The 14,972-nt window shown below is 43.0% G+C and overlaps 1 protein-coding gene across 1 annotated transcript; it reads left to right on the plus strand.

Annotated features, from left to right (window-relative positions):
* Positions 1-80: 80 nt before the first annotated feature.
* On the plus strand, positions 81-11,573 carry TERF2IP (TERF2 interacting protein). The gene is made up of 3 exons (XM_014847209.3): positions 81-750; positions 5,960-6,084; positions 10,324-11,573. The coding sequence occupies exons 1-3, from the start codon at positions 81-83 to the stop codon at positions 10,726-10,728; spliced, it is 1,200 nt and encodes a 399-aa protein (XP_014702695.1). The 3' UTR covers positions 10,729-11,573.
* The last annotated feature ends 3,399 nt before the right edge of the window (positions 11,574-14,972 follow it).

The raw sequence follows: 14,972 nt of genomic DNA on the forward strand, positions 1-14,972 counted from the left end.
GGCGTCGGGCGCGCCAGCTGGTTTAGTTGTGTGCGCCAGACGCCCTAGGGGGGCGGCTCTCCTGGTGCCTCTCTTCAGCTATGGCGGAGGCCATGGATTCGGGGAAAGACCCCAACGGGCCCACTCATTCCTCGACTCTGTTCGTGAGGGAGGACGGCAGCTCCATGTCCTTCTACGTGCGTCCCAGTCCGGCGAAGCGCCGGCTCTCGACGCTCATCCTGCACGGCGGCGGCACCCTGTGCCGGGTGCAGGAGCCCGGGGCCGTGCTGCTGGCCCAGCCCGGGGAGGCGCTGGCCGAGGCCTCGGGCGACTTCATCTCCACGCAGTACATCCTGGACTGCGTGGAGCGCAACGAGAGGCTCGAGCTGGAGGCCTACCGGCTGCGCCCGGCCCCGGCGGCCGACCAGACCCTGGAGACGAAGCCGGGGGCCCCGGCCGAGGGCGCCGCGGAGCCCGAGCCGAAGCCGTACACGGGGCGGATGGGGTTCACGGACGCGGACGACTTGGCCATCTTGACCTACGTGAAGGAAAACGCCCGCTCGCCCAGCTCCGTCACCGGCAATGCCCTGTGGAAAGCGCTGGAGAAGAGCGCGCTCACCCAGCACTCGTGGCAGTCCCTCAAGGACCGCTACCTCAAGCGCCTGCGCGGCCAGGAGCACAAGTACCTGCTGGGCGACGCCCCCGTGAGCCCGTCCTCCCAGAAACTCAAGCGGAAAGCCGAGCAGGACCCCGAGGCCGCCGACAGCGGGGGTGAGGCCTGCTGCTGCGGCCGCGCGGGCCCCCTGCTCACCCCGGTGCTGGGGCGGGGGCGTCTCCTCCCCTCTGTGTCAGGCGTCCATTGTGGCGTGTTTGCTGGCGCCGCGCGGCCCCTCCCTCTCTTGACATCCGGGTAAAAGTGCAGCATTGTTTTCGTCTCTGAGTTTCCTTTGCTTTTCCAATATCTGGGATATTGGCACGGTTCGATGTTCAAAAGGTACAAAAAGCGCGCATGGAAAGTCCTCTCGCCCTTCCTACCCACCCAGTTTTTTTCCCCCGAAGGCGACGCGTTTACCAGCTTGTGTTATCTTTTCAGAGAGATTTCAGAGACTGGTTTTGGAAAAGTATTTCCATGTTCAGCTGGGTTCGATATAAACCATTTTAAAGGCGTGCCAGACGAGTTTGGTTTCATGTTTTGGCTTAATTGAGTGCGTAGTCCTGTCAGAAGGTTTTCACCCACTGGACAAGGGTTGTGCTCAGGGGAAGTGAGCTTTTAACGCAGTTGAATTGAATGTTGGGATTCAGGTGTGGTTAGTGATGCGGGGTTGGTGAGTCGAGGAGTTGAAAGATTTGTTGGACTCTCAAGGTCTGGCAGTAGTGCTCTTTTATTTAGAGAATAGTGTGGAATAGCGTGGGGACAGGACCCATGGGCAGTCAGGCTGCTGCGGGGGGACAGGGCCCACAGGCTGGAGGAGGTGCTACTGCTGCCAGCATGGGGACAGGACTGATGGGCAGGCAGACCTGCTGCATGGGGACAGGACTCACGAGCAGGAGGAGCTGCTGCTGCCGCTTCTGCTGCAAACATGAGTGGAGAGTAAGGCTAAATTTAAGGCATAGTTATGTGAGCCATCTCTTTACAAGACAAAGGAAAGAATATGAAAAAAAGTTAAAATGGTATCAGTGCAGGTGGGGTCTGGCTATTGGGTGATCCCCTGACTTTTAGATAAGAATCAAATCGGATTAAGTAAAGGTCAGAAGCCACCACCCTAAATTACTTACATGAGATTGCCAGACGCTAACCAACTTAAGTTCTTGCCTTCCCCATTGAGAGTTTCTGGAGACAAGGTCATCTCCCTTCTTTCACAAATGCAAATGTCTCTCAAGGGGCAAGCAAATTCCAGTCGTCGGAGCCTGCCTCTCATCTGCAGTTTAAAATTAACCAGCCTAAAATCCTCATCAGTTAGGACATGGTGTCAAGCTGTTAAGATGCTTCACTTTTGATCTAGTGGGTATAGACAGCTTAAACTGACGGAGCCTTTTGTTTAAAAAGGCAAGTCCCCCCCCTTCCCTTTTCTTTCCTTATGCCTATTAGATGTAACAGGTGAAGTCTGGGGAGGTAAATCTGTTTCTCCGTTGAGTATGCTTAGTAGGAATTTTGTTTTTGGTAAAAGTGACATTTCAGATTCATTCATTCAGCAGATATTTGAGTACCAGTTACTGTTATCCTGCTGGGATATAACAATAAATAAAAGTCCCTGCGGTTATGGATCTTAACATGCTAGCTGGGCAGTGCTAAGTGCTGTAGAGAAAAGTAAATCAGCGTAAGGGCTGGGGAGGAGGTTCTTCTCTACAGGATGCTAAGGGAAGGTCACTACATGTGCTGATGTTTGAGTAGAGACCAAAGGAGATGAAAGAGCAAGCCAGGTGGTTATCTGAGGAAGTGTTCCAGGCGGAGGGAATATTAAGTGCAAAGGCCATGAGGTGGGAATGTGGGTGGTGTGTTCTTGGAGCAGCAGAGAGATCAGTGTGGCTGGAATGGAGTAAGCAAGAGGGAGAATAGGAGAGAGGACAAGGCTGTGTGTATGGGTGAAGTAGGTCATGTAGGGCCTTGCTTTTAAATCAGTAGTGATGGGCCTACTGGGAAGCCATTTGGAACTTGGGACAAAATTAAGCAGGATTTACCCTACTCTACATATTTTGATCACGTATTTAAATGTAAAAATTAAAATCCTAAAATGACTAAGGGAAAACACTGAAGAATATACTGTTTTTTTTTTTTGAGGAAGACTAGCCCTGAGCTAACTGCTGCCAATCCTTCTCTTTTCACTGAGGAAGACTGGCCCGTGCTAACATCCATGCCCATCTTCCTCTACTTTATATGTGGGACGCTTCCCACAGCATGGCTTGCCAGGCGGTGCCATGTCTGCATTTGGGATTTGAACCAGCAAACTTCGGGCTGCCGAAGCGGAACGTGTACACTTAACTGCTGTGCCACCAGGCCAGCCCCTGAAGAATATACTTTTTAATACAGTCATGAGCTTCATTAATGACATTTCAGTCAACAACAGACTGCATATATGACTGTGGTCCCATAAGGTTATAGCCTGGGTGTGTAGTAGGCTGTACCATCCAGGTTTGTGTAAGTACACTCTGTGATGTTCAAATGACCACAGAATCGCCTAACAATGCATTTCTGAGGTTGTGTACCTGTCCTCACGCATGATTGTATTAGTGATGTGTGACTGTATTAGCATGGGGATAGTCCTGAAACCAAGAAGACTAAGAAAAAGTTTTAATATATTTGATTACTTAAAATCAAAAACTTCTCATGATAAATAAAGACAGGGCAAACTGGAAAAATATTCCCAATACTTTGCAGAGTTGGTTTCCTTCAGGACCAAAGAGCTTGCAGAAGTTAGTAAAAGAAAAACTAGTAGAAAAATGAGCAAAGGAAATGGAACAGGAAGTTCCCAGAAAAGGAAATAAATGGCCAATAAACAAATGCAGAAGTATTGTTAAATAAAAGTAAATAGACTCTGAGCAGAGGGCCAATATAAGCCATGCCTGTACTTCTGACCCATAGAAACTGAAATAATAAATGTGTGTGGTGGTGTGTTTTAGAACAGTAAATCAGAGCAAGGAAATTATTTTATCAGATTGGCAAGAATGAACAAAATGGGTAATACCCAGAGTTAGTGATGTATATGAAAAACAGGTACACTCCTGCATTACTAGTAGAAGAAAACTGGTGTGATTTCTTTGGAGGGCATTTTGACAAAATCTAATATTTAAAATGCATATTCCCTTAAACATGGCAATATTGCTTCTAGGAATTTATCCTACAGATATACTCAGACTGCAAAAGGGTGCATAGTGAAAAGTAAGTCTCCTTGCTACATACCCTTCCCCTGGTTCCTCTCCCACGGGCAACCTTTGTTATTGTCCCTTGGCTGTGTCCTTTTTGCTCATTAGCACGCTAGACATCATTTTGTTTTACAGTTTGCTTTTTTTTTTTTTTTTTAAAGATTTTTTATTTTTTTTCCTTTTTCTCCCCAAAGCCCCCCCGGTACATAGTTGTATATTCTTCGTTGTGTGTCCATCTAGTTGTGGCATGTGGGACGCTGCCTCAGCGTGGTCTGACGAGCAGTGCCATGTCCGCGCCCAGGATTCGAACCAACGAAACACTGGGCCGCCTGCAGCGGAGCGCGCGAACTCAACCGCTCGGCCACGGGGCCAGCCCCAGTTTGCTTTTTTTTTAACTTAATAGATATTGAAGTTGTTGTGTGTCTGTGCCATAATTTGTTTACTTTTTATTATAGAAAATTTCAAACATTTGGAAAAGTATAATGAACTGTACTGCATGTACCCATGACCCAATTTCACCTGATTATAGATCATGGCCAATTTTTTTCATCTATACCTTTCATCCTGACTTCTGGGATTATTTTGAAGAAAATGCTAGGCATCATACGATTTTGTCTGTTTCAGCATGTATCTTTAAGAGATAAAACTTCTTTTTTAAACTACTTGAAAAAAATTTATAGAAAATAAAATTGACTTATTTTGGTATACAGTTATGTATGTTTTTTAAATTTATTTTTTATTGTACAGTATCCATTCCATAAATTTACCATTTTAACTGTTTCAGTTTAGTGGCATAAAGTGTGCAGCCATTGCCACCATCCATCTCTAGAACTTTCATCTTCCAGAATTGAAACTCTGTACCCGTTAAACACTAACTCCCCATTCCTCCTCCCCCAGCCCCTGGCAACCACCATTCCACTTTCTGTCTTTATGAATTTAATCTCTCTAGGTACCTCATGTAAGCAGAATCATAGAATATTTGTCCTATTGTGTCTGGCTTATTTCACTTAGCATCATGTCTTTAAGATTCATCCATGTTGTAGCATGTGAGAGAATTTCCCCTTAGTAGTCAGTTTTTGTTAAGTTGGAAAAGAGAGCAGAGTTAAATCCTCAGAGAACTAAGAGTAAAAGAGAAACAGGAGGATGTTTAGCTTTAGGAGTTGCTCCTTTCTGTAGATGGCATGTTGTGGGTTGTGATGTATCTCCCAGATCTTCCTTCAGCAGCTGGGAGAGCTGCCTTGCCCATAGTCCTGTCATCTCAGGGTGGCTAGCATCCAGTGACTGATCTATGTGGAGTTATAATGTCTTGGCTCCCTCGCTCCAACTCAGTCAACTCGGAAGGCCTTCCCAGCTCTAGCCTTTCCCTGGTTTCAGCTGAGGCCCTGTTGGAACTATTTCACAGCTCAGATTTCTCTCTGCCCACTCTTGGTTTCTTCTCTTCAACAGGTGTTTTCCCGGAAGCACTCTCTAATAAACCCCTTATTTTTTTTTTTTTTTAAAGATTGGCACCCAAGCTAACAACTGTTGCCAATCTTTTTTTTTTTGCTTTTTCTCTCCAACCCCCCCCAGTACATAGTTGTATATTTTAGTTGTGGGTCCTTCTAGTTGTGGTATGTGGGACGCCCCCTCAACGTGGCCTGAGGAGCGGTGCCATGTTCGTGCCCAGGATCCGAACCATTGAAACCCTGGGCTACCCTGGGCTGCCGAAGCAGAGCGCGTGAACTTAACCACTCAGACATGGGGCCGCCCCAAATGCCTTATATGTTAATCGCAATCTCAGAATCTGCTTCCCAGAGAACCCAATTTATGGCACAGTTTTGTTAATTTTCAAAATCTGTAAATACAAAGCAAAAAGTGAATTACGCTTGAAGAGTATTTTTATTTTACATATCAGAGCCTAGGAAAATTATCACATTTGGATAGTACAACTTTCCAGAAACAAGAGTAGAAATTATTGAACATGCGTGTGTTGTGTTTTTCTTATCCTCTGACCAAAACAGATGTCTTCTAGTAGAAAAGGAAAATGCAGGCTTACTTTTGGCCTAGAGCTCGTGTACTATATTTTTGGTTTCTGCAAAAGAGGCTAATTCTAATCTGATGCTGTTCGTCTCTTTAATAGAACCACAGAATAAGAGAACTCCAGACTTGCCTGAAGAAGAATTTGTAAAGGAAGAGATCCAGGAGAATGAAGAAGCAGTCAAAAAGATGCTCGTAGAAGCCAGCCGGGAGTTTGATGAGATTGTGGTATGTTAACTAAATTTAACTCATTTTTTTCCTACCTATGTCCTTCTCCTTTGAAAATGGTCATCGTATCTACCTTTTCATACACCTGAGGCCCAGAAAGGTAAGAGAGAAGTTCAAGGAGGAAAATGGAAAGTGGGACTGATCCTAGGTTCTAGACATGCAGCTTTTAGTTTTTGGTAGGACAACTTGAGTGGGAAGGGAGAGAGGGAGAAAAATTGGGAAGAATTATTTTTAAACAGTATAAAGCATTCCATTTTGATACTTTGATCTCAGTATAATTTTTTTAAAGTTAAGGCTATGGATTTTTCTTTTAAAAGCATTTTTATGCTTCTCAGGAGAATAAATGTAATTTTTTAAAGAGTTAAATTTTTTTATCAAGCAAGTGTAGCTTTTGGTATGCAGGCTTACCTTGGAGATATTGCAGCTTCAGTTCCAGGCCACTGCAATAAAGCGATTGTTGTAGTCAAGTGAATCACATGAGTGTTTTGGTTTCCCAGTGCATATAAAAGTTATGTTTATACTATACTATAGTCTATTAAGTGTGCAATAGCATTATGTCTAAAAAAACAATGTATATATCCTAATTAAAAAATGCTTTTATTGCTAAAAAAATGCTAACCATTATCTGAACCTTCAGAAAGTTGTAATCTTTTTGCCAGTGGCGGGCCTGGCCTTGATGTTGATGGCTGCTGACTGATCAGTGTGGTGGTTGCTGAAAGTTCGGGTGACTGTGGCAGTTTCTTAAAATAAGACAACAATGAAGTTTGCCACATCGATTGACTCTTCCTTTCATGAATGGTCTCTCTGTAGCACATGATACTGTTTGATAGTATTTTACCCACAGTGGGACTTCTTTAAAATTGGAGTCAGTCCTCTCTAACACTGCCACTGCTTTAACAACTAAATTTATGTAATATTCTAAATCCTTTGTTGTCATTTCAACATCTTCACCAGGAGTAGATTCCATCTCAGGAAGCCACTTTCTTTTCACATCCGTAAGAAGCAGCTCCTCGTCCGTTACAGTTTTCTCATGAGATGGCAGCAATTCAGTCACATCTTCAGGCACCAGTTCTAATTCTAGTTCCCTTACTTTTTCTACCACGTCTGCAGTTACTCCCTCCCCTGAAGTCTTGAACCCCTCAAAGTCATCCATGAGAGCTGGAATCAGCTTCTTCCAAACTCCTGTTAATGTTGATATTTGACCTGTGAATCACAAATGTTCTTCATGGCATCTAGAATGGTGAATCCTTTCCAGAAAGTTTTTAATTTACTTTGCCCAGATTTATGAGAGGAATCACCATCTATGGCAACTATAGCCTTATGAAAAGTTTTTCTTAAATTATAAAACTTGAAAGTCAGAATTACTCCTTGATCCATGTGCTGCAGAATGGATGTTGTGTTAGTAGGCATGAAAACAACATTTATCTGGTTGTGTGTCTCCATCAGAGCTCTTGGGTGACCAGGTGCATTGTCAGTGAGCAGTAATATTTTGAAAGGAATCTTTTTTTATGAGCAGTAGGTCTCATTAGTGGCCTTAAAATATTCAATAAACTATGTTGTAAACAGATGTGTTGTCATCTAGGCTATGTCATTCCATTTATAGAGCACAGGCAGAGTAGATTTTAACATAATTCTTAAGGGCCCTAGGATTTTCAGAATGGTAAATGAGCATTGGCCTCAACTGAAAGTCACCAGCTGTATTAGCCCCTTACAAGAGAGTCAGCCTGTACTTTGAAGCCAGGCATTGACTTCTCTCTAGCTGTGAAAGTCCTGAATGGTGTGTTCTCCTGATATAACGCTGTTTCGTCGACATTGAAAATCTGTTGTTGAGTGTAACCACCTTCATTAATTATCTGGATAACTTGCTGCAGCTTTACATCAGCATCTGCTGCTTCACCTTGCACGTCTAAGTTATGGAGACAGCTTCTTAGATCTCGTGAACGAACCTTTGCTAGCTTCAGATATTTCTTCTGCAGCTTCCTCACCTTTCCTTTCTCAGCTTTCATAGAATTGAAGAGAGTTAGGGCCTTGTTCTGGATTAGACTTGGGCTTGAAGAATGTTGTGGCTGGTTTGGTCTTCTATCCAGGCCACTCAAACTTTCTCCAGTCAGCAATAAGTCTGTTTTACTTTCTTATCATTCGTGTGTTCACTGGAGTAGGGCTTTTAATTTCCTTCAAGAACTTTTCCTTTGCATTTACAACTTGGTTAACTGACAGAAGAAGCCTTTCTTTTTTTTTTTTGAGGAAGATTAGCCCTCAGCTAACTACTGCCAGTCCCCCTCTTTTTTGCTGAGGAAGCCTGGCCCTGAGCTAACATCCATGCCCATCTTCCTCTACTTTATATGTGGGATACCTCCCACAGCATGGTGTGCCAAGTGGTGCCATGTCTGCAGGTGGGCTCCAAACCGGCGAACTCTGGGGCCACCGAGAAGCGGAATGTGCGAACTTAACCTCTGTGCCACTGGGCCAGCCTCAAGAAGCCTAACTTTCAAGCTATCTCGGCTTTTGACATGCCTTCCTCACTAAGCTTAATCATTTCTAGCTTTTGATTTAAAGTGAGAGACATGCACCTCTTCCTTTCACTTGAACACTTGGAAGCCATTGTAGGGTTATTAATTGGCATAATTTCAACATTGTTGTGTCTCAGGGAATAGGCCCAAGGAGATGGAGAGAGACAGGGGAATGGTTGGTCATTGGAGCAGTCAGAACACACACAACATTTATCGATTAAGTTTGCCATCTTATATGGGCATGGTGGCATCCCAAAACAATTACAATAGTAACATCAAAGATCACTGATCACCATAACAAATATAGTAATAATGAAAAATTTTGAAATATTGTGAGAATTACCAAAATGTGATAGAGATGCAAAGTGTGTAAATGATGTTGGAAAAATTATGCTAATAGACTTGCTTGACACAGGGTTGTCACAAACCTTCAATTTGTAAAAAAACATACTATCTGCAACACACAGTAAAGCTAAGTGTAACAAAATGAGGTATGCCTGTACTTACAGCTTTTTTGGAATTGTTTTAGTTCTTCCGTATTTAATCTAGCTTCTTATTCTCTGTTGGAATCCCATATTTAATCATAGTTACAGAGAAAGGCAGGAGGCATAAAATAATGGGTAATTTTAAAAAATCCAAATTATATGTGCGTATCATCTTCAAGAAAAAGGATATTGTAAATTAACTTTTCTTACTAACACAAAGAAAAATGGCTAAGCCTCAGTCTAAAACAGGAAAGTAATGTAAAGTTTGTGTAATTGATGAGTGAAGGAATACACAGGAATTGGCAGAATTTAGGGATTGTTGCCTTTATTTATTTATTTATTTTAGGAAGATTAGCCCTGAGCTAACTGCTGCCAATCCTCCTCTTTTTGCTGAGGAAGACTGGCCCTGAGCTAACGTCCGTGTCCATCTTCCTCTACTTTATATGTGGGACACATGGCTTGCCAAGCAGTGCCATGTCTGCACCCGGGATCTGAACCGGTGAATCCCAGGCCGCCGAAGCAGAATGTACGCACTTAACCGCTGCACCACTGGGCCGGCCCCAGATTGTTGCCTTTTGTAGTTTGAGGGTTTTTTTTTAGTTTTTGCTATTTGGTTCATTTTCCATAAACTTTCAGATGCTCTCAACAACTCTCAAACATGGCCTACATAGGTCTCTTCTCACATAACATGCTTTGTAATGTGTCTAAATGTGGTATAGCTTGGAGAACCTAATATATTCATACAGCAATGTTTTTTGAGTACTTATTATGTGAAGGCATTGGTAGGCACTGGGGATGTAGTGATGAGCAAAACAGGTACAATTCCTACCCTTATTGAGCTTACAGTCTGAGTAAAGTCAGACAGACTTTCAACAAATAATCTAATGTACACATGGGTACACATATGTATGTGTGTGCATATACTGTATTTTTTAATATTCAGTGTAGCTGCCAATGTTGTAATACCAGAAGTGATTATACATACACATACACACATATGCACACACACTTAATATACCTACCACCTACACACATATTCCCCCTTACCCCATCACATAGGTATATACGTGTATACACATCCAACATGAGTAAATGTAAGAAGGAACATAGCATATTAGAGGAACATCCAGTGTGATTAGGGTGAAAAGGGTAAGAAGGCAGTAGTTGGGAGAGACGAGATAACACAAGAGTAAGTGTTTGTGACTTGATAATTAGGAACTGGTTGTATTCATCACTTTCTCTAGGTGGATGAGAGCCCTGATTTTGAAATACACATAACAATGTGTGATGATGATCCACCTACACCGGAGGAAGACTCAGAAACACAGCCTGACGAGGAGGAGGAGGAGGAGGAAGAAGAAAAAGTTTCTCCACCAGAAGTGGGAGCTGCCATCAAGATCATCCGGCAGTTAATGGAAAAGTTTAACTTGGATTTGTCAACAGTTACACAGGCCTTCCTAAAAAATAGCGGTGAGCTAGAGGCTACTTCTTCCTTTTTAGAGTCTGGTCGAAGGGCTGATGGGTATCCCATTTGGTCCCGACAGGATGACTTGGATTTGCAAAAAGATGATGAGGCTGCCAGAGATGCATTGGTCAAAAAATTTGGTGCTCAGAATGTAGCTCGGAGGATTGAATTTCGCAAGAAATGATTGGCAAGCTAATGAGAAAAGAAAAAAGGTGTGGCAGATGAGGTGGTTAAAAAAGGGTTTTGACTGTTGATCTTCAGAGATTCTTACATTGGAGCTGACACTTGTCTTTTGACCAATACTACCATTGCTCTCTAAGCCCCAGATTTTGTAGCCAAGCAGAGTTGTGTAGGAGGATAAAAATAAAAGAAATGGGATATATTTAGAGCAGTCCCTGGCAGTATCAGTGTGCTTATGAAAGGAATATCTAAACTAGAGAGAACTTGGTCTGCATAGTAGTAATCCTTTTCTGGAATGGAACCCTTGCTATATTGGTGACAGGAGTTAGTGACAAAGTCAAAGGAGGAAAATTAGGAGGGAGATCTTTTCAGGCAGCATGAATAAAGAGCCTCCTATCTTTTGGCAGAAGCTCATCTAGATTGTAGTAGATTCCAAATTAAGAATCTAGAAATATGGAAAGATTTCATTACAAGGCCTTGAACATGGACTATCCCAAACTCTGTATCCCCCGTTGAGCTCTCATTTCTAGACTGCTTTGAAAACTCCATATTCCCTTTGTTAACGTAATATTTGGGGACCCTGCTTCTTGGCTGTTCTTTTCTTCAAGTCCTTGATAGACATGTCTCTAGCATGTATTTTCTTACCACCCGGTTTTTAAAAGACACACACAACCCTAGAGAGTCTGAAGAACAGTCTTACTTTGTTACTAGTAATGTGTTTTTAGTTAGTCTTTAGCACAAAACTACCCCCGATTGTGTTAGATTTAAAAATTAGTAGATTAATTCCTCTCTGTTGTATTGCTTTCATTATTGAAAATAAATAGAACTTTGTATTTGAGTCTCCAACAAGTGTTTTCTCTGATTGTATTTACAAAAGCTTTTAGGTGTAAAAACCATAAGGAACCAACATTTCTGGTTCTTATTAATTAGAACCAATAAACTGGTTCCATTTTAGAACTAATAGGCCATTAGAAAGATGCTAGTTCTTCTGGATGGAGCAAAAAGAAGATCTGCATCAAGGACTGTGAAAGTTGGCAAAATAAGATGAACTGCTGAGGGTCAAGGGGAAGAGAAGCCAATCAGGAACCATCAGGTGTGTAACAGGTGTCTACCCCACTCATATCCCCTGGGCACTCACTAGTCCAACACATGCCACCAACAGGAGTCCTGCTAGCATCTACTTGCAGTGCTGTGGATTAATGCCCCTGGGAGCGGCTTTCAACTAATGGCAAATAAGAATTAGAGGATGCATACGCAGCTTCCTTGCTGACCAGAGAAATGACACAACCAAATATTGGAGAGTTACCCCTGGAGTGGAATAATGGTTTCCATGCCATCTTTTAGAGGTCCCCAGCAGAAATAAGCATAGTTGCCCACGATGGTAATCTGTTTATGAATGCACTCAGTATAGGCTTCCTTCTCTTGTCTCACATCCCAACTTCCCTACTAGTGCATCCTGGAATCACACCAGTTACACTCAACTACTTTCTTTAGAGTCTGCGTCTAGGGGAACCCAGCTTAAATCGAAGTGCTTAACCTTTCCTTCCTCCTTCGTATATTGGAAGGATACAACAAACTCCCAGTAGTAACTACAGCTTACTACAGTTGTTAGTGCTTTTGAGTCGGTTCTCACTCCTAGAGATCCTGTGTACAGCAGAATGAAACCCTGACCAGTCTTTTTGTGCCATCCTCTCACCTGGTGCTGTATCAGACAATGCTTCACTGCTATTCATAGGGTTTTCATGGTCCATTTTTTGGGAAGTGGGTGGCCAGGTCCTTCTTCCTAGTCTGTTTTAGTCTAGAAGCTCTGCTAAAAACTGTCCAGCATGAGTGACCCTGCTTGGTATTTGAAATATCAGTGGCGTAGCTTTCAGTACTACAGCAACACACAGACATCACAGTATGATGGTTGACAGGTGATTTGGTTCCCTGACTGGGAAATGAACCCAGGCCTTGGTGGTGAGGGTACCGAATCTTAACCACTAGAACTTGCTATACTAGTAATTCTTAAATGGGGATTGGGAGGGGCTGGGTGGTGGGCATTTGTTTAAAATGTGTTCTCGATTCTGATATGACTCTAGGGTGGTTGAAAATCATTGCTTTAGATGTGAAATGGAGACGTCATCTAGGATGTCAATACCTTAGTAAAGTTACTGCAGCCTATTGGCTTTACAGGGCTAGAAATTCCAGTTTTGTCAAATCATGTGCAAAAGGGTCTGATATATACCCAGACTCTCAAAAGACGTGTTTAAACCAACATACACACCAACCTGTAGTGCTCATTGTAAACCAGTAAGTTTCAAATACCTGGTTTTGTAATTTCTCTGGTCATTCATCTCTCCTGCTGGCACATATATGTGGGGAGTCAAATTATCAGAAGTATTTTTTGGAGCACAAACCTAAGGGAGGAAAATGAGTTGGGTCTTAATGGTTAGTGGCATTGAGCTACACAGACCAGCTGTTCAAGTCCTGAAGTCGGAATACCTCTCCCTTGAACTGCCGGATTGTTCTTTAGGCTTTCTTTTCTCAACTTCGAGTCTGGTTGTGCTTTTCTGCTTGTGCTCTGGGATACAGAATGTCTTACACAGTTTAGCTCTTGAATTCTGGGCCTTTTTCACCATTCCTCACTGCTCCTCCCCCTTACCCATACTCCAGCTTTTGAAATTTTCTGGGCTTTAACTTGTATAACTTCAGTAGTGCCAGAAGCATTTCCTTTCTGTTTCTTTCCCTGTAGCAGTGGATTCTGCCCTTGGTGTCCAGTTTTCCTCTGTTCCCTCTTCCTTTGAAGTAGGTGCAGTTGAATTTTAAAAGTTTCAGCTGCTGCTTGAGTTGTTCAGATCCTCTCTTGCTTTTGGTCTAATACTGTTTGCTGGATCATATGCCTACCTGCCTATATCAATAAGGTATATTTAGTTTCATGCAACAGGAAACCTAACCTAAAGGACTTTAAACGATAAGGGGATTTATATCTTGTATTTGTAATAAGAGGTCCTGAGGTGGGGTGGCTTCAGGGTTCTTTGTATTTTTCTGCTTTGCCATCTTTAGCTTGTTGTAAAGGCTGTGTCCTAAAGGTGGAGTGTCTTCCTTGGGCTTCAGATGGTATAACCTTTTCTGGGAATGTGGCCTGGAAGGGGAGGGTTAATATCCAAACAAAAGTCAGGGAGTTTAGGGCCTGCTAAAAACTTCCATTGTACAGACAATCCTGGTCACTTTCAGGAGCAAAAGTATTCCACCCAGAAACTGTCTCCTTATCATTAATCTGGACTTAACCTTTTGAGTTCATTCTTGTCTCATCTTCCTTATAACTTTCCTTCTGGTTTTTAATTTGCTTCCTGAGCATATTTTCTTACAACAAATGCCAACTATGCTTCTCTATCAATAATACTCATGACAAATAAAAATGGCAAGCAATAGGATATATTGGAGAATAGGAGGAAGCCATTTGGTATAAACCTAATTTGGCCTGACCTTGTCTTTCCAAAAGGGCCTGACCCTGGCTCTTGAGCATGCATTATATATCTGCTTTAGATATTCCCTATGGCAAGAACAAAGGCCCTTCAGATAAAGGTGCAACTTCCCTCCCCCTCCCAACGTTGGCGTTTCTTTAAGGATTAAGCATCTTTCCTTAGGCTAGAAACTGATTGCTGTGCTCATCTGTGACCACCCAGCTCAAGACAATAGACTTGCCTCCTGCTACAGACCCACTACCTGCTGTGTCCAACAAGCGCTGTGCTGACAGGGCAATCTTGTGACTATTGTGGGAGGGACATTTCAATCATATGTGAAACGTCCTGCTTGGGGGTATATAACCACTCTGTACACCTCACTTCTTTGGTGCCCTTTCTTCCTTTGGGAAGAAAGGCCCCGGGCCATGGTCCTCAGATTTCAGCTCAGAATAAACTCACCCAAATTTTCATTTATAGGTTGGTTATGAATTATTTTCGTTGACACTCATTACCTTGAAACTCACTCTGCATGACTTCCTGGTGTTTTCCTCAGGTTCTGCGGCTTCCACTATAGTTGTGCCTGTCAACAAGGATGGCTTCCCCAGTTGTTCTTTCTTTCGATTTTCTACTGGTAGCTTTTGATGCGGGGGTCGGTGAGCCGAGGAGTCGAAAGAAGGATTTCTTGGACTCTCAAGATCTGGCAGTAGTTCTCTTATTTAGAGAATAGTGTGGAATAGCATGGGGACAGGACCCATGGGCAGTCAGAGCTGCTGCTGCCGGCGGGGGGACAGGACCCATGGGC

Source organism: Equus asinus, chromosome 28 (genome assembly GCF_041296235.1).
Source record: "Equus asinus isolate D_3611 breed Donkey chromosome 28, EquAss-T2T_v2, whole genome shotgun sequence".
NCBI classification, from domain to species: Eukaryota; Metazoa; Chordata; class Mammalia; order Perissodactyla; family Equidae; genus Equus; species Equus asinus.

What these genes read in the sequence shown, in the direction of transcription:
- TERF2IP (XM_014847209.3), top strand. Translation starts at nt 81, where the DNA reads ATGGCGGAGGCCATGGATTCGGGGAAAGACCCCAACGGGCCCACTCAT. An exon ending in CGAGGCCGCCGACAGCGGGG is followed by an intron (nt 751 to 5,959) that starts GTGAGGCCTGCT and finishes TCTCTTTAATAG; the next exon opens with AACCACAGAATAAGAGAACT. An exon ending in GGGAGTTTGATGAGATTGTG is followed by an intron (nt 6,085 to 10,323) that starts GTATGTTAACTA and finishes CACTTTCTCTAG; the next exon opens with GTGGATGAGAGCCCTGATTT.